Genomic DNA, 19,392 nt, shown 5'->3' on the forward strand with positions numbered 1-19,392 from the left:
TATTATGATGTATATATACATTACACACATAACAGGAACCTGATATACAATCCCGTCAGAACATGCATATACATACAAACAGGTAGTTACAGCTGTTTATCTCAGGGCTGAATTCAGCCAATACAATATTACATAATATCACATGTGTAATTTGACCTGTTACGACCTTGGGCATTCATTATGAAATGACATTATACATTAAAGATTATATAGTGACTTAATAACAGAGACCTATCATATAAAACCAAACTGACTTCAAATCTGACCTGGAAATATTCATTTTCTATTACATTTTGACAGTTTGTGAATGAGTAATAAATCATGTGATAAAAAGAATCTTAAATTTGTTTCCATTCAACATACCGGTAATTTATAGAACTATTTACCAATTTTTTTATCTTAGCTTGCTAAAGGCTCGCTGAAATTAAAAATTCATAGATTTGTTTTTTAAGTCACAAATCAAACAGAAACTCATGTAAGATGCTAGATATTGTACACTACCATACTGAGTAATCACTGGTTATAATCCATTACACAGACATGCCTCCATCACCAAAAAAACAGGGGTATACAGGTGTCAGTGTACACAGTATAGTGAAGTATATTTCAATGCCAAGTTGCATATAGATGTAAATATTACGTGCATCAAAACTAAAAAGTGGGAAAACTTTATGATTCATAAGCAATTTATTAAACCGTTTATGGAACTGAGAGAAATAAATTTTGAGCAGGAAGAATTTTGGATATATCCACGGTATCAATTTTCAATACAGTGTTCTATTTTGACTTTGTATGCAGTACTTTTTTTTCAGCTATCAGGTATTATTATAAAACTGCCAAGAGACATCTTAATGACTTCAAACCTTCAGAATTTTGCAGAACATTTCATAAAGCATAATCATTTCCGTAATTTCGATACGGAAAATCTTATATTTAATGAAGTTAAAAAAATCGAAATTATTCACAATTTTAGTTTGATCATATTAACCATATAAGGAAACTAAAAAAGAAAACTTCAGCATTGCATAAAGCTTAAAAGCTAAAAACCTTAAAGCTGCACATTCATAAAAGATTCAATTAAACAAGACCTAGAAATGCCAGTATTGCCTTGATTATAATAAGTGTATGACCATGTTTCTGAGCAAATTTTCTTTATCGATGCAATTATATTAGATATAGATCTATATGGCAGCAGACATCTATACTATACAGGATATAAGATCTATTTAGTGGGGCGCTTGCCTTTTTAGTGAAGCAATCAAAGGGGGTAGCGCACGTGCAGGTGTGGACATGGCGAAAGGACTTCCAGTCAACAGCCACGCTTTGAAGCTCCAAGAGGAGCTGGTCCAGAGAAAGAGTCTCAGTACCCCCAGACAGCATGCTTGACTCCATGGTACCCACGCCCTCCTCTATACCTGACTTTGACATCTGGGAGGCGACCTCGTCCACGCCTGACTGTGACATGGTTGAGCTGACCTCATCGAACCCTGACTCATGGTCGCTCATGATGTGGTTCATCTTGTCCTTCTGGTCTTTGTGTGGTGATCCATCTGACTGTTGTGTTGAATCGTCTGAGCGTTGTGGAGAGTTATCAGGCGATGTCTGTAAGGACCCATTTATTGCCTGATTCTTCAACAAAGAGTCACAAAAAGCATTTATACACCCAGACATCAGTTTAACCTTACATTATCCATTAAACTGTATGTTAATAATATGCTAGTTCACAGATATTATTTTGATAGCTGAAAACTACAAATCTTTGTTCTGTACTCTATACAAATACATATATATATGCTCCTACTACAAGACATCTTTGATAAAAAAGCCAATACCTACGACATCTTTTGTCAGAAGGTCCATACATTCAACAATTTATCAGGTATCCTTCAAAACCTTTTATATAAAGGCTTACCTTGAAACTAAATAGAAAATGTCCCTATCTCGGACTGTTGTATTGTTAGGCCCTACCTTGGACACCTTTTGTGGAGGAGGCCCTTCTATGTGACCAGCCAGATAGCCATCTAGAGACTCCATTGACAAGAACCCATCCAGTTTTTTCTGTATTGTTTCTTCAGATTTCCCCAAAACTTTGCAGATCTGGGTAATTCTCTGCAAACAAAAAAATTCAATCACCATAGTATTAAATCCCCTTTTGTTCCTTCATCATATTACATGAACTAAATTTCCCTTTGTCCAATTTTTTTTTAGGGTAAGTGAAATTTCTATCCTTTTGGATAGAAAACAGTTATCTCATCCTCCTTATTATATATAATGTCCCACTCCTAACACAACCATGGTTACCTCCCTTTCCATGCTCCTAACATAAATATACCCTTTGTCACATTTTTATCATGATATTCATCTCCCCTCCCAATCCTTGTATTCAGCATTTTTACAGGCTTATCTTGCCTTCAATATCCTCACCATGGTTATCTCCCCTTTCCAATCCTTATCTTTTCTTCCAAGTTCTCACCATGGTTACCTCCCCTTTTTATTCTACTTCTTCGTTACCTTCGAAGCCTTATATTTCACAACAGTTTACAGAATCATCTTCTCTTCCCAATCCTCTCCATGGTTATCACTCTTTTCCGTTCTTCATCATGGTTATCTCCCTGAGCCATATATCTAACAATAGTTTACAGAATTATCTTCTCTTCGCTACCCTCATCATGGTTATCTTCCCTCCAATATCAATATCTTCTATTCCCAGTTATTACCAAAATTATCTCCTTGATGTTCCATTCCCAATCCTTACAATGGTTATCTCCCTTTTCCATTCTTCCTCATGGTTATCTCCGTAAACCTTACATTTATCAATAGTTTACATAATTATCTTCACTTCCATATCCTCACCATGGTTACCTCCCCTTCCCAATCCTTATCTTCTGCTAGTCCTCACCATTGTTATCTCCCTTTTCCATTTTTTATCATAGGTTTCTTCTTAAGTCTTATGTTAATGAATAGTTTACAAAATTATCTTCACTTCCATATCGTCACCATGGTTGTCTTACCTTTCCTATCCTTATCTTCTCCCTTTTCCATCATTCATAATGGTGATCTTCCCCAAGCCTTATATTCAAAAATAGTTTCAAAGATTATCTGCCCTTCCCAATCCTATCCACCTTTCACTATATTTACCTTCTCCAGGAGCCTGATGTGATCCTCCAGTGAGTCACTGTGGTCCTTTGCTGCCCCTAGGATGTCAGTTATGTGTTCCCTTGAATGGATTCCAGTCTCATAACGATTGTACATCCCTTTCCAAAACCTGGGTAAAGGAATTCAATTGTCATTTATGGATGCATTACAAAACAAATCTACAAAGGAGGTATGTAAAGTCTAATTAGGGACAAGGAGGTACGTAAAGTCTAATTAGGGGCCAAGCAGGTACGTAAAGTCTTATTAGGAGCCAAGCAGGTACGTAAAGTCTAATTAGAAGCTAAGCAGGTACGTAAAGTTTAATTAGAACCTAAGCAGGTACATAAAGTCTGAGCAGGTACATAAAGTCTGATAAGGAGTCAAGCAGGTACGTAAAGTCTGATTAGGAGCCAAGCAGGTACGTAAAGTCAGATAAGGACATATGTTATTAACAAACAGTGTCCTTATGGTTCATAATTGCTATATAACTTTTCAGAACAACACATCAATTTGTTTGTATAATAACGGTTTCATATAGTTTTTCTTGGGAATTAATCATAAATGTATATTTTGATCAAAGATTTGCAGTTCTTTTACAAAAACCGACAGTTTACAGGTTTCTCTACACAGGACACATCTCACTGTGACAGTTTACATGCCAAATAACAGAGCATAACTGATAAACTGAGAAATGGTTTGCCTACAACCTACCTTTTTTACAGATACTTATGTATAGCAGTAAGTTTCAACCTACATCATCAACCTGGGTATGTTAAAATTAAACAAAACATATTTAAACAATTAGGAGTCAGTTGTCTTATATCTGTTGTAAACAAGGTAAAATTCATGCTAGGGGGACTGGTTTATTTGCCTACCATTTGAATGAACATCTCTTACACTTAGGGCTGGTTTGCCTACCATTGCAGACTCAGACCTCACACATCGAGGGCTGGTTTGCCTACCATTGCAGACTCAGACCTCACACATTGAGGGCTGGTTTGCCTACCATTGCAAACTCAGACCTCACACATCGATGTTTGGTTTGCCTACCATTGCAGACTCAGACCTCACACATCGAGGGCTGGTTTGCCTACCATTGAAAAAGACATACCTCACACACTGAGGACTTGTATCTGGTACAACCACAGGGTGTTGTATTTCATATTCCTTCTTATACAGAGGGTTTAGAAACTCTGTCATATGTCGTGAGATGTAACCCCACAGAGAGTATGTCCTTTCTGACAGTCTGCAACAGAAATATATGATAATGATAGAATAATGGAGGAATAATCCTTTCATAAACACGCATGGAAATATGACTATAAAAATAATATTTGCATAATTTCTTTCCACATCGCATAAAAGAAAACAAATTGAAAATTGATTCATAGTGTGAAAAAGATGTTATGTCGAATACAATCCACACGTGAAATGTCTTGCCTCACCTTAAATCTATGCGGTCTTTTTCACAGTTGCCTATAAATGTACCAAACTGACAGGAGAATGAGTGGTCATGTATGGTGATGAGAAAGCGCTCATTGAATTGGAAAGCACATGGAAACTGCTGCATGATCTGCCACACACACTCAATGAACTGGGTGAAGACTGGTGACACTTCCTTTGGATCACCTGTTCCGAGGAACCCACACCTGTCCGTGAATTTGTGGCCAAAGGACAACCATTCCTTTTCAATCAGAGCCTGGGAAAATAATGATCACAAAACCACTCAGTGTTATATGTGCAAAAATCTCTGTAACAAGTGTTACCATAAATGCTAGAACTATCAGATATATGTACAGATGTAAGCATATTTTGTGTAAAAATATTCAGATAATAAAACCTCTTTGGATAAAATCTATCAACAGTTTCAATTATCAAAAGATATTTCATAAGGCATTTGCTTGAAAATCTATCCCCTCAGTAACATTTACCCTACAATGTATCCCCTCAGTAACATTTACCCTACAATTTATCCCCTCAGTAACATTTACCCTACAATGTATCCCCTCAGTAACATTTACCCTACAATTTATCCCTCAGTAACATTTACCCTACAATTTATCCCCTCAGTAACATTTACCCTACAATTTATCCCCTCAGTAACATTTACCCTACAATTTATCCCCTCAGTAACATTTACCCTACAATTTATCCCCTCAGTAACATTTACCCTACAATTTATCCCCTCAGTAACATTTACCCTACAATTTATCCCCTCAGTAACATTTACCCTACAATTTATCCCCTCAGTAACATTTACCCTACAATTTATCCCCTCAGTAACATTTACCCTACAATTTATCCCCTCAGTAACATTTACCCTACAATTTATCCCCTCAGTAACATTTACCCTACAATTTATCCCCTCAGTAACATTTACCCTACATTTTATCCCCTCAGTAACTTTTACACTACAATTTATCCCCTCAGTAACTTTTACCCTACAATTTATCCCCTCAGTAACATTTACCCTACAATTTATCCCCTCAGTAACATTTACCCTACAATTTATCCCCTCAGTAACATTTACCCTACAATTTATCCCCTCAGTAACATTTACCCTACAATTTATCCCCTCAGTAACATTTACAAAACAATTTATCCCCTCAGTAACATTTACAAAACAATTTATCCCCTCAGTAACATTTACCCTACAATTTATCCCCTCAGTAACATTTACCCTACAATTTATCCCCTCAGTAACATTTACCCTACAATGTATCCCCTCAGTAACATTTACCCTACAATGTATCCCCTCAGTAACATTTACCCTACAATTTATCCCCTCAGTAACATTTACCCTACAATTTATCCCCTCAGTAACATTTACCCTACAATTTATCCCCTCAGTAACATTTACCCTACAATTTATCCCCTCAGTAACATTTACCCTACAATTTATCCCCTCAGTAACATTTATCCCCTCAGTAACATTTACCCTACAATTTATCCCCTCAGTAACATTTTATCCCCTACCCTACAATTTATCCCCTCAGTAACATTTACCCTACAATTTATCCCCTCAGTAACATTTACCCTACAATTTATCCCCTCAGTAACATTTACCCTACAATTTATCCCCTCAGTAACATTTACCCTACAATTTATCCCCTCAGTAACATTTACCCTACAATGTATCCCCTCAGTAACATTTACCCTACAATTTATCCCCTCAGTAACATTTACTCTACAATTTATCCCCTCAGTAACATTTACCCTACAATTTATCCCCTCAGTAACATTTACCCTACAATTTATCCCCTCAGTAACATTTACCCTACAATTTATCCCCTCAGTAACATTTACAAAACATTTTATCCCCTCAGTAACATTTATCCTACAATCTATCCCCTCAGTAACATTTACCCTACAATTTATCCCCTCAGTAACATTTACTCTACAATTTATCCCCTCAGTAACATTTACCCTACAATTTATCCCCTCAGTAACATTTACCCTACAATTTATCCCCTCAGTAACATTTACCCTACAATTTATCCCCTCAGTAACATTTACCCTACAATGTATCCCCTCAGTAACATTTACCCTACAATTTATCCCCTCAGTAACATTTACCCTACAACCCGACATTGTACAAGTGATTAGTTGTATTATCTGCCTGGTACATTAGTATGGTGTACTGGTATTTGTTAATTACATACAGGATTATGAAGAAATATCTATTGTACTATTAACTACAGGGATTATCTGGAAATCATGTGATTACCTGTAAGCCATATAAAATTTACCTGTAAGTTACCTGTAAGTCTGTATGATTTACCCAAAAGTCTTAAAACACTCAAAACTATATATATATTGTAACGCTTTACTGTAAATTGTAAGATTTACCTGAAAAATTTTGTATTGTTTACCTGGAAAATATTATTTTTTACCTGGCAATTGCACACTTTACCTGGAAAATATTATTTTTTACCTGGCAATTGCACACTTTACCTGGAAAATATTATTTTTTACCTGGCAATTGCACACTTTACCTGGAAGCCTTGTATAGTGCGATAATATGGATCCAACATCAGGGAAGCGAGAGAGCAAGTCTGAGCTGTTCTATCCCATCCATCTGAACAGTGCACTAGAACACTGATGCCGTTACGTACCGCCTACAACCAAAAAAAAAAGCTGTACATGTAAGGGTGCTCCTGGCATCTTTATACACACATCTTTAGGGCTAACTGTCTAAGTACATCTGTAACAGGCTTTCTAATACTATCCACAAAGGATTTATGTACAATTTACTTATTCAAGTAGGTTGAGTCACTACTATGAATCAAATTATTCAAATGCTACAGCAGACCTATTTTCATGTAGCAGATATTTCTATTTTGAGATAAACAGTATACTTTGAAACTAAAGAAATGTTTACCGACAGATAGGTAGAAAAAAAATTGTAATGGGAAATCGCTCCATGAATGCAGAATTTTATACAATCATTTCAATACTGACATGTTCAAATTTCAATTTTTTTAAAGAAATAAAATAATTGATGAATGACTACACAAAAGTAGCTCCATGGGACAGGAACATGATTATGATGACTTACATTGACGATAAACACAGAGGTATCGATGACAGATTTGATGTGTTTCAGCCATCCACTAGCCTCTATACTTGAAAGGAATGAATTCATTGATGGATTCTTTAGCTCACAAACTGCAAAGAAACAGAAAATCTTTATATATTTTTATATATTTCTGATTAAACTAGTAAACTCTGCCATTTATTTATAGATTTTATCCTGATAAAACTTTATCTTTTAGTAAAGTCTGCCACCTGTTTACTGTAAATCACCTTTATTTCGTGTTGGTTTTCTTTTTGCTTAAATACATGAGCAGAGACAATCACGAATTCAAATCCCTCAAAATCATTTGAATGAAATTAAATGTTGATGACATCCATTTGGATTCTGTTACCAATATCAGACTCAATATATATAATAGTCCATCTTTTGTGAATTTAAAGTCATTTCTAGATCACCATTCTCAAAATCATGTATTCACAAATATGTCTGAAGAGGTAAGTTCTTAAAATAAAATTCTCATGAAATTTAAGTGATTTACAGTGTATATTTCAACCTGATAAAACTATCATCTATTTATATATTTTTACCTGAGAAAACTTTAAAGCTTAATCACGTTTAAACATTTGAAATACTCTACCATCTATTAATTTCTGTAAACCATTCCTCATCACGTGAATGTTTTCAATGCCCAAAAACTGGAACTTGATGTCGGAGTAAAAGTTCTCATTCTCGTAACCCTTCCCGGCAGCCTTATTTGCCATAGCGTTGATCTGTGGGGAAAACCATGAAATGCTAAGTAAGACTATTTATATCAAAACATTCTATAGAAATAAAAACTGTACAAAGGATATCATGATCATTAATTCTTCATTAATATCAAAATATAATCTACCTAAAATAGTTTGAAATTTACAGTTAACCCTGACCATTAAATGCTTGACCTTGGAAATGAATAGCAATTGACCTTTGAGGAGGAAAGTGATTGACCTTCAAATAAAATTTGTAGTTGATTATTAGTGTTTTGAGTGACTTTGAAAAGAGTTTGCAAATGACCTTATAGATTTAGGAGAGTATAAAAATTGATATTGAAAGGCAGGTTTTGACTAACATTTAAATCACATAGCATCCTTTATTAACTAACCTTAGGTCGTGTATCCACAACATACAGGAACTTAGAGGATGGATTTGCCCTCAAAATCGCATGGAGCATCTGTTCATCTTCAACACATCGTGCACTAAAGCCAGAGAGTGGCTGGCTACATCGACATATAGCCGCCTGGAGTAACAGACATCACAATCATCAAAACACACTCATGTACATATAGATAATCAAATCAAGTATTGGTCTGGTTTATCATCCTATCATGATCATTTTTGAGTGACTTGCTGGTGGCCACTCCACTGAACAACATACAGAAGGTCTGAAACATGCCATCTAGTGTAATTGCAATAAAATGCCCTACTTAATCATACAACCACAACACCACAGACCAGTCCATTTCTTAGCTTCTTGAGAAACATATTACCGCCCACAAGGAGCATCCAACGACACACCTCAGATTTTCATCCAAGAGTGGTGTAAGCCACTTAGTGACATTATCACAGCCACTATAACTGTAAAATGTAGTACGAGGATTCCCTCAATAACTAGTAGTAATCCAGGAATGATTAAGAGCGCAATGATTGGTATCCATATCAGTAATACATTACACGATGTTGTATCTACATTGTAGATTGAAACAGAGCAGAGAGCCAGTTTTTATTAACATTAATGGGTCACAACTCTAAATTAGATTTTTTTAAAAATTGTATAAGGAAGATGACCTGATTGTCTCGATGTAGGTAGGAGAGAGCTGGTAATCGTCCTCTACTTCTGAACTTGGAGCTGCCTACCAGGATAGGTGTGGTGGCTGTGACAGGAACATAAAGATCTCTGGGGTACGTGTCGCACAACTGTGGAGAGAAAGGAGACAAATGTGTCACTGGGTACTTGGCAAAATGGATGTACATTGTATTGTAATGTCAGGTCTAGTGAGCACCAGATATTCTAAAATAAAACAGATTTTCCGAGAAGGAGTCCCATAGGAAAGAAGAGAATCAAAGACTCCAATCCATGTTCCAAATGTTACTGAAGTAGTTTTTCCCTCTCAAAATTACTGACCTCCTTTTAAGAGGTTGTAATGCTCACCTCATACTCCTTGTTCATATTTGTGAGTACCCACAACTCATTAGGAATTCCCATCCTTAAGTACTCAGTCTGTGTGTCATACATGTCCCATCCATACGACTTCTGCACCGTCGGCAGAGAGAAGTGGAAAGCATATAATGCATCTATACTTGCTGAAAATGACAGAAAAATCTTATATTACAGAGACATCAAAGGAAATATTAAGTTATTGAAATATATTTTCCAATCAGTGACTTGCATTTTCAGTAAAATAATTCTACCTGATGTTATTTTATTTTGTTTTTCTGGTCATATTTTTTTTTAAATATATATTTTTTACAGTTATTCAATAAAGAAAAAATTAATGAATAATATGTACATTTGTTCTTTCTTTGATGTTAATGTGATTTCATGAAAAGAAAAAAATCAAAACTCCAAACAAAATTTTCAGAATAATTCAATAATAATAAAAATTTTGGTCTGAACAATATTTTTTAATACTTCAATTTTCTAACAATCAATAAACAAACTGACAATAGGTTTCTTACATCAATAACTGTCAGTAGTTATGAAACGATGCATGAATTACGAAGAACTTAATCACAAAGTCTAACCAAAGTGTAATGTATTAACAGTTTACTGGTTACGGCTCTGTAGGCTTATTATGTCATTATACGTGATATTTTGCTGACCTGGACGGGAGAGATTCACCAGTGATTCGTATATGTCCTGACATTCTCTATCTTTAGGTATAACAAACGTCACACAGCGGAAGTCTTTACATCGCAACTGTAAAGGTGATCCACCTGTCGTCAATGGCAGCCGATCAATAGCTGCTATGTGCATATGTAAAATCTGAAATAGTAAAAATTTGGATCAACTTAAATCACAAGTCAAAGATAAAGGTAAAACAAGATTTCAACTTTGGTATTTCATACTGAACATCTGATGAATGCTGATGTGAAGCAGGATAACCCCAAGCCTTACACACTCAACATCAAGCATCAAACATTCCAAAGCTCTTGTTAACAACGAACAATGAATTAAAACTTCCTTTTGACATCATCAGCCCTCAACTATACACTCTCACACATTACACTCTGTATTTACCAGCCCTCCACTACATACTCTCACACATTACACTCTGTATTTACCAGCCCTCCACTACATACTCTCACACATTACACTCTGTATTTACCAGCCCTCCACTACATACTCTCACACATTACACTCTGTATTTACCAGCCCTCCACTACATACTCTCACACATTACACTCTGTATTTACCAACCCTCCACTACATACTCTCACACATTACACTCTGTATTTACCAGCCCTCCACTACATACTCTCACACATTACACTCTGTATTTACCAGCCCTCCACTATATACTCTCACACATTACACTCTGTATTTACCAGCCCTCCACTACATACTCTCACACATTACACTCTGTATTTACCAGCCCTCCACTGTATACTCTCACACATTACACTCTGTATTTACCAGCCCTCCACTGTATACTCTCACACATTACACTCTGTATTTACCAGCCCTCCACTTTATACTCTCACACATTACACTCTGTATTTACCAGCCCTCCACTATATACTCTCATACATTACACTCTGTATTTACCAGCCCTCCACTATATACTCTCACACATTACACTCTGTATCTACCAGCCCTCCACTTTATACTCTCACACATTACACTCTGTATTTACCAGCCCTCCACTATATCCTCTCACACATTACACTCTGTATTTACCAGCCCTCCACTATATACTCTCACACATTACACTCTGTATTTACCAGCCCTCCACTGTATACTCTCACACATTACACTCTGTATTTACCAGCCCTCCACTACATCCTCCCACACATTACACTCTGTATTTACCAGCCCTCCACTATATACTCTCATACATTACACTCTGTATTTACCAGCCCTCCACTATATACTCTCACACATTACACTCTGTATTTACCAGCCCTCCACTATATCCTCTCACACATTACACTCTGTATTTACCAGCCCTCCACTGTATACTCTCACACATTACACTCTGTATTTACCAGCCCTCCACTGTATACTCTCACACATTACACTCTGTATTTACCAGCCCTCCACTGTATACTCTCACACATTACACTCTGTATATACCAGCCCTCCACTACATACTCTCACACATTACACTCTGTATTTGCTAGTCAATTATTTTGAATATACCTCCAAGCTGAAACTCAACATAACAATCATTGTCTTCATCCCTTGATAACCCCTAAAAAAAACCATGCTCAACCCTACCCAAACACAACATTGCCTTTCCCTTCTGATCCCTTATCTAAACCATTCACCCCTTTTCCCCATACTTTTCTTCCAATACTAATCAAACCAAACCTTTCCTGTTAATCCTTGATTAAAGAAAAGACAATGAAAAATGACACTTGCAGTGGGGATAATGACACTCTTTCAGAGATAATTGTTCAATTTAATCGTGACAATCTTGCGCCAAAATGGCTCATCATTATAGAATGATTCTTTCATTGATTTTCAACTTTAATCAATTGACTGTGTGTAACATCAAAGTATTTAGCACCATAATTGCTACACCTGTAGCATGCATGGAGCCACTTTCTCAATGCTACATTGATTCAATATTCTTCAGCATTGATCTCCTGCCAGGGGATTGTGTTGTATCAAACAGACAACTGAGCCACTATGCAGTTTTTTACGGACATTCCATCACGAGTTGAGAATGTCATTTCAGTACAAAACTCTTTGAGGTAACTACAGAAGGAAAAAAAAAAGAATTCTCAAAAAATCAATTTTGTATGACTTCCAGCGGAGGTTATTATCTCTATATTACATACAGCAGTAATGATTCTTAAAACATTTTGTCTGTCGAGCTCTCTGAGGACTAATTCTTACAGACAGCCAATTTATTAGCGTAAACGACCATGGTTTCAGGTGGGACAAGGAATTAAATAAATTTCTACGATTTCAAGATGCTTTCGATAATGTACATTTTGTTGTGTTCTTATTCTACGTATAAACTGAAGAACACCTTCATGTCTTGTGAACTACTGGAATTCAGCCTTACTAAATTTTATTCTCTTAACAAAAATGTCTTAAGATTTATTGAGATCTACCTAAATCGCTGAAAACAGATCCCTAATGAACCCTAATCTTCATCACTATCACTACTAACCTGCCCCGTCACATATCGAATTGTGAGGACGGTGCAATATCATACAAAACCTAGTATCACAACAAGTCATTATTAATTCAGACTCACGTTCGCTGTTAGACAATCTACACCTAAATATACCTTAACGACCAAGAGATTTTACGACACTTCATCTTTGGATCCCATCATCGGACAGGCTGAAACTTAAAATGTCGATGAGCAGACAGAATAACTAGATGTTATAATCATTTCTTAATTCCTATTTGATAAATTTTTTCTTTGTGACTTTGTCAAACTTTTTTATGAATCAGATTGTTTATACACGACAACATACCCATACTTCCCGTTTCCCAGCAGCATCCACAAAGATGAGATGTGTGGTAGTCAGATAAAGTGTGCCCGCTGAAGACTGTCGCGCTTTGTAGCGTTCAACCAACTTGACATTGTCAACCTGTAAATAGAGTAAAACACTGATCTTTATATTTCATTAAATATAACATTTCCAAATCACTTGTCAAATATGTTGGTAACTCCTGGAAAGATACTAACTCAGTCAAATGTAGGTGTTTACTTTAATGAAAGCTTATATCTTGATATCATTACAGGAAACTGCAAACTACAACATACTTTTAAATATCTTTTTAGATAAAATGAATAACAACTGAACTTTTTTTTCTTCTGAGATTTTGGGATCTAGTATGCCATTTTTCCTGTGATCTAGGGATCTAGGGATCATACTAGGAACCTGTCAGTCAAATATCATGTTTCTGGCTCTTTTGGTTAGTCAAATGAAGTCATTAAAAGTTTTATAACAAATTTGACCCCTGTGACTTTGAATAAAGATTAAAGTAATTTCTTTTTCCAAATTCCTAAGGCTTCATCTAAGGAACCTGTCAGTCAAATACCATTCTTCTGCATATGTAACAAGCAGTATCATTTAAACACAAAACAATGTTTACATTTAGCAAGCACCACAGTCTCCATCAGCATCAGGGGGCAAACTCCCACAATCTCCATCTATGAGCAAACTCCCTAAATTGCCACCCGAGGGCAAACTCTCACAATTTCCACTGGTGGGCAAACTCCCACAATCTCCACATGTGGGCAAACTCCAACAATCTCCAGCTGTGGGAAAACTCCAAAAATTGCCACCCGTGGGCAAACTCCCACAATCTCCACATGTGGGCAAACTCCAACAATCTCCAGCTGTGGGAAAACTCCAAAAATTGCCACCCGTGGGCAAACTCCCACAATCTCCACATGTGGGCAAACTCCCACAATCCCCACTGGTGGGCAAACTCCCACAATCTTCAGCTGTGGGCAAATTCCCAAAATTGTCACCTGTGGGCAAACTCTCATAATTTCCACATGTGGGCAAACTCCCGCAATCCCAACCCATTGGCAAACTCCCATAATCTCCACCCTTGGCCAAACTCCCACGATCTCCACCCCTGGGCAAACTCTCATGATCTCCAACCCTGGGCAAACTCTCACGATATCCACCCCTGGGCAAACTCTAACAATCTACACCCCTGGGCATACTCCCACAATCTCAACAAGTGGGCATACTCCCAATGGGTCCACTAGTCACATATTCCCACAATCTGTACTGGGGAATATGCTTTTACAATTTCTACAAGAAGGCAAACTCCCACAGGGTCCACTAGTCACATATTCCCACAATCTGTACTGGGGAATATGCTTTTACAATTTCTACAAGAAGGCAAACTCCCACAGGGTCCACTAATCACATATTCCCACAATCTGTACCTGGGAATATGCTTTTACAATTTCTAGAAGTGGGCAAACTCCCACAGGGTCCACTAGTCACATATTCCCACAATCTGTACTGGGGAATATGCTTTTACAATTTCTACAAGAGGGCAAACTCCCACAGGGTCCACTAGTCACATATTCCCACAATCTGTACTTGGGAATATGCTTTTACAATTTCTAGAAGTGGGATTACTCCCACATTTCTCTCTCCACCATGTGGTATTATCACAATCTCTTGCTGCCAGAAGCTAATTACTTCTACAATCCCCATAAAACACTGTCCATAATGACCGTAACACAGAAGACGTGAACACCTACTTAAGAAGTTGCAGATATATAATAATATTTTTTCTTACAGTACCTTTACCGAAAATTTGATTTTCCTTCATTTTACAAATGTCCGAAACTGTGAGATCATTACAAAGAGTTCTATGGATATTCTTAAGTAATTAACCGTCTGACAAAACACTCTCTCAAGATTGAAAGTCAATGGGTAGTCTCTAGGAAGTAATTTGCTAAGACGCCTCAGGTTCTAGACAGACTGCTACAGTACACATATGGCTGGTTGATCACAGCTTCAACATTTGTTAAAATTGTACCATCAATGTCGGTAGTTGAGATTCATGTCCTAGACCAATAGGTGACAATTTCAATGACTAGTCAACTTGTCACGTCATTCATTCTCTCTGGGGGAAAGCTTCATCAATCAGAACTTCTAGACATATTGTGATAGTGTCAGTGGCTGAGGTGAACAAGCTACCTAACTTGTGTCATTTATTATACCAATGATTAATATCTACCGGGTCCAATATTCAATCTACTTGGTTCGTGCGTCAGTCTCAGCATACTTCAGCTAACTCAGCTTCTAGACGATTACGACTATCAATTTGTCTTGTGTGACAATATTTTGCTGAATATTAAATACTTCAGTGTGGTATTTTTTGCCTCAGGCACACTAACTATTAGATAATGTGTTTTATGTAACCAGTCAATAATCCAGGGTGAGGTAAAATCTATAGCCACACAGTTTGATATACAGCACAATGGATTACGAGATAGGCGACCAGTTTTATCTTAACGCTGTGATTCCCATTATAAAGCCAGCTTTTACACCATGATGCCATTTCTTTTACAGAACTAGTAATAAATTTACATTAAAAATGTTCCAAAGACCCAAAGCCTCCCACTATAGGAATCTCTAATTGAAAGTCACACTGATCTATGTCACTGAGACACTCTGACTTCAGAAATCTCTTACAGACTATGACATTCATCTTGATCACTGTGGAGCTTTTGACTAAAAGGATTCTCTTAATGACAAGTGATACTCATCTAGATCACTTAGAAGCTCTTACTGTGGGAATCTCTTACTTTGTGACATTCATCTTGGTCACTGTGGAGCTTTTACTTAAAGGGAATCTCCTAATGATGGTAACACTCATCTAGATGGCTTAGAAGCTCTTACTGTGGGAATCTCTTACTTTGTGACATTCATCTAGGCTATTATGAATTACAAGGGAATTTCTTAAAAGACAGTGACACTCATCTACTGGTTACTAAGAAGCACCAACTATGTAAGTGAATCTCTTACTGATTGTAAAACTTGTCTTGGTCACTGAAAAGCTTCACTTACTGGTAGACAAGGCTTACAGGGAGTAGGATTCGGTGTCCTTGACAGTAGGGACTAACCCAATATATTGAACAGTCGTGCTGGCGGAATCAACTTAATGGTTATTCTAAAATAAATGGAGGGATACATTAAAAGATAAGGTGTTCTCAGATTTCTGACAACAATGGTCTAAATCTGGAACTCACTCAACAAACTGATACATATAATCCATTTTCAGTTCAATTGCTTGTGCTTTTTGGAAACGCTGACCTGGTTATTTCCAGCCTTGCATCTGTACATCACCATCATTATGTTCCACTTCAGTTCTATTCTATGTAGATTTTAGATATTACCCGATCAGATTGATACAAACTGCAAAAACAGTTTGCTACATCACATCATATACTGTTTTTTTGTCTTGCGGTTAACTGTTTCTGAACTCTATCTGGGTTTTGTTTTTACAGCTGACCATCAACGACCTTTGTTGGATTTCCATACTTGTCATAAAGTAGCTGCCATAAACAGCTCTTGTCTGTTTCGGGTACAAGAAAGAGATCTCGATATATATGCAAATTTGACACAAATGCTTTGTTTCATTAATCAAACGATATCTGCCTCAAGCCAAACAAAGCAAATTATCATATATAAATGATGTTCTTACAATCCTGAAATTGATTTTCAAACTGACATCAAACTGCCTGCCATTCCCTCGGGTGTTGGAGCTATGCTAGCTGACACAACACTAAGACATCTGTAGACACTGCTCACCATCCTGCTGGAAGCCTATATAGCCTAGCCTCAGTCTTCCACCACAAATCACAATGACCTTTACCACAACAGGTTTAAATAACATTTTTTGTCATGCAATAATGGACTTATGTTTGATTTTCAATAATTTTGATTTTTGTTAAATCAAGATATATACATTGGGAGAACACATACTCACAGTACTGGTTATTTACCGAGGGAGAACACATACTAACAGTACTGATTATTTACCAAGGGAGGACACATACTAACAGTACTGATTATTTACCAAGGGAGGACACATACTCACAGTACTGGTTATTTACCAAGGGAGAACACATACTCACAGTAAAGATTATTTACCAAGGGAGAACACATACAGTACTGATTATTTACCAAGGGAGAACACATACAGTACTGATTATTTACCAAGGGAGAACACATACTCACAGTACAGATTTTACCAAGGGAGAACACATACAGTACTGATTATTTACCGAGGGAGAACACATACTAACAGTACTGATTATTTACCAAGGGAGGACACATACTCACAGTACTGGTTATTTACCAAGGGAGAACACATACAGTACTGATTATTTACCAAGGGAGAACACATACTCACAGTACTGATTATTTACCAAGCGAGAACACATACAGTACTGATTATTTACCAAGGGAGAACACATACTCACAGTACAGATTATTTACCAAGGGAGAACACATACTCACAGTACAGATTATTTACCAAGGGAGAACACATACTCACAGTACTGGTTATTTACCGAGGGAGAACACATACTCACAGTACTGGTTATTTACCGAGGGAGATCACATACTCACAGTACAGATTATTTACCAATGGAGGACACATACTCACAGTACTGGTTATTTACCAAGGGAGAACACATACTCACAGTACAGATTATTTACCAAGGGAGAACACATACTAACAGTACTGATTATTTACCAAGGGAGAACACATACTCACAGTACAGATTATTTACCGAGGGAGAACACATACTCACAGTACTGGTTATTTACCAAGGGAGAACACATACTCACAGTACTGGTTATTTACCGAGGGAGATCACATACTCACAGTACTGGTTATTTACCAAGGGAGAACACATACTAACAGTACTGATTATTTACCAAGGGAGGACACATACTCACAGTACTGGTTATTTACCAAGGGAGAACACATACTAACAGTACTGATTATTTACCAAGGGAGAACACATACTCACAGTACAGATTATTTAAGAAGGGAGGACAGAGTTATAGTAGACAAGAGGCCCAATGGGCCTGCAGTACTTATCTGGTATTTATAAACCATCCAAATATTCATTCCAGCTAAATATCATGCCTTTAAGCCTTTCAGTTCATGAGAAGACGTCATTTAAAAGTTTTAACAAATTTGATACCTTTCACCTTACATATAAGTCAAGGTCATTTATTTTCACAAACTTTGTCAGCTTTTATCATAGGAACATTCCAGCCAAATATCATGCCTCTAAGCCTTTCTGTTCATGAGAAGAAGTCATTTAAACATTTGAACAAGTCTGACTTTTGTGACCTTGAATATAAGTCATCCTAAGAATATACCACCCAAATATCAAAGCATTTCGTCTATTGATTATTGAGAAGAAGTTGTTTAAAGGAAAAAGTTGATGGTGGGTACCACTAAAACTACTACAAGGCTGATTGAAAGGGAACTGAAATGCTAGGTGTATAGGCAGAAAAAAAATTAAATGTGTCTTTTTAAATTATTGATGAACACATGTTTCATCACAGTCAGGGAATTAAGCAATGTAGTCTAAACAGTAATGGTACCAAAAGTTTTCATTATTTCTGATGTGCACACTCAAGCATTACAATTTGTGACCCTGGATGTGAGTACCATGTCAGATGTAAAAAAAATATATGTTGAGAGTCGACAACAAATTCTGTCACCTTAAACAGTGATCTAGTAAGCTGTGATCTAGTAAACACAATAAAAGAGTGAAACATTTCTAACGTATGGATACAGAACCTAAATGTAAAGTTTAAAGACAATAGAAAATGGCATCCAACTCTGTTTATTTTACCTCGTTTTGGTTCCCCTGACTCTTTGGTTCAATAAATAACAAGTCTTATAATCATAGCTGGTATATTTCTGTTATGGTTTGGTTGTTGTGAAGTGTTGAAATCTCTCTCTCTCTCTCTCTCTCTCTCTCTCTCTCTCT

General features: G+C 36.7%; 1 protein-coding gene across 2 annotated transcripts in view; it reads right to left on the reverse strand.

The window, feature by feature from the left end:
• The window catches only part of LOC132563231 (myotubularin-related protein 8-like), a 62,113-nt gene that overhangs the window by 8,855 nt on the left and 33,866 nt on the right, over positions 1-19,392 (reverse strand). The window contains exons 2-14 of one of the 2 annotated variants that reach the window (XM_060227988.1): positions 13,367-13,483; positions 10,532-10,694; positions 9,861-10,012; positions 9,497-9,625; positions 8,814-8,948; positions 8,310-8,442; positions 7,694-7,803; positions 7,131-7,253; positions 4,581-4,834; positions 4,247-4,381; positions 3,139-3,265; positions 1,969-2,109; positions 1,416-1,629 (exon numbers count right to left, since the gene is read on the reverse strand). In XM_060227988.1, the coding sequence (XP_060083971.1) occupies positions 1,416-1,629; positions 1,969-2,109; positions 3,139-3,265; positions 4,247-4,381; positions 4,581-4,834; positions 7,131-7,253; positions 7,694-7,803; positions 8,310-8,442; positions 8,814-8,948; positions 9,497-9,625; positions 9,861-10,012; positions 10,532-10,694; positions 13,367-13,483 (1,933 nt within the window). Of the gene's footprint in view, positions 1-1,242; positions 1,630-1,968; positions 2,110-3,138; positions 3,266-4,246; positions 4,382-4,580; positions 4,835-7,130; positions 7,254-7,693; positions 7,804-8,309; positions 8,443-8,813; positions 8,949-9,496; positions 9,626-9,860; positions 10,013-10,531; positions 10,695-13,366; positions 13,484-19,392 lie in introns of both variants that reach the window. The other variant, XM_060227995.1, reaches the window with a different exon arrangement.

Source organism: Ylistrum balloti, unplaced genomic scaffold (genome assembly GCF_031769215.1).
Source record: "Ylistrum balloti isolate Yb309-2 unplaced genomic scaffold, AGI_CSIRO_Ybal_v1 Utg369674, whole genome shotgun sequence".
Classification (NCBI taxonomy): Eukaryota; Metazoa; Mollusca; class Bivalvia; order Pectinida; family Pectinidae; genus Ylistrum; species Ylistrum balloti.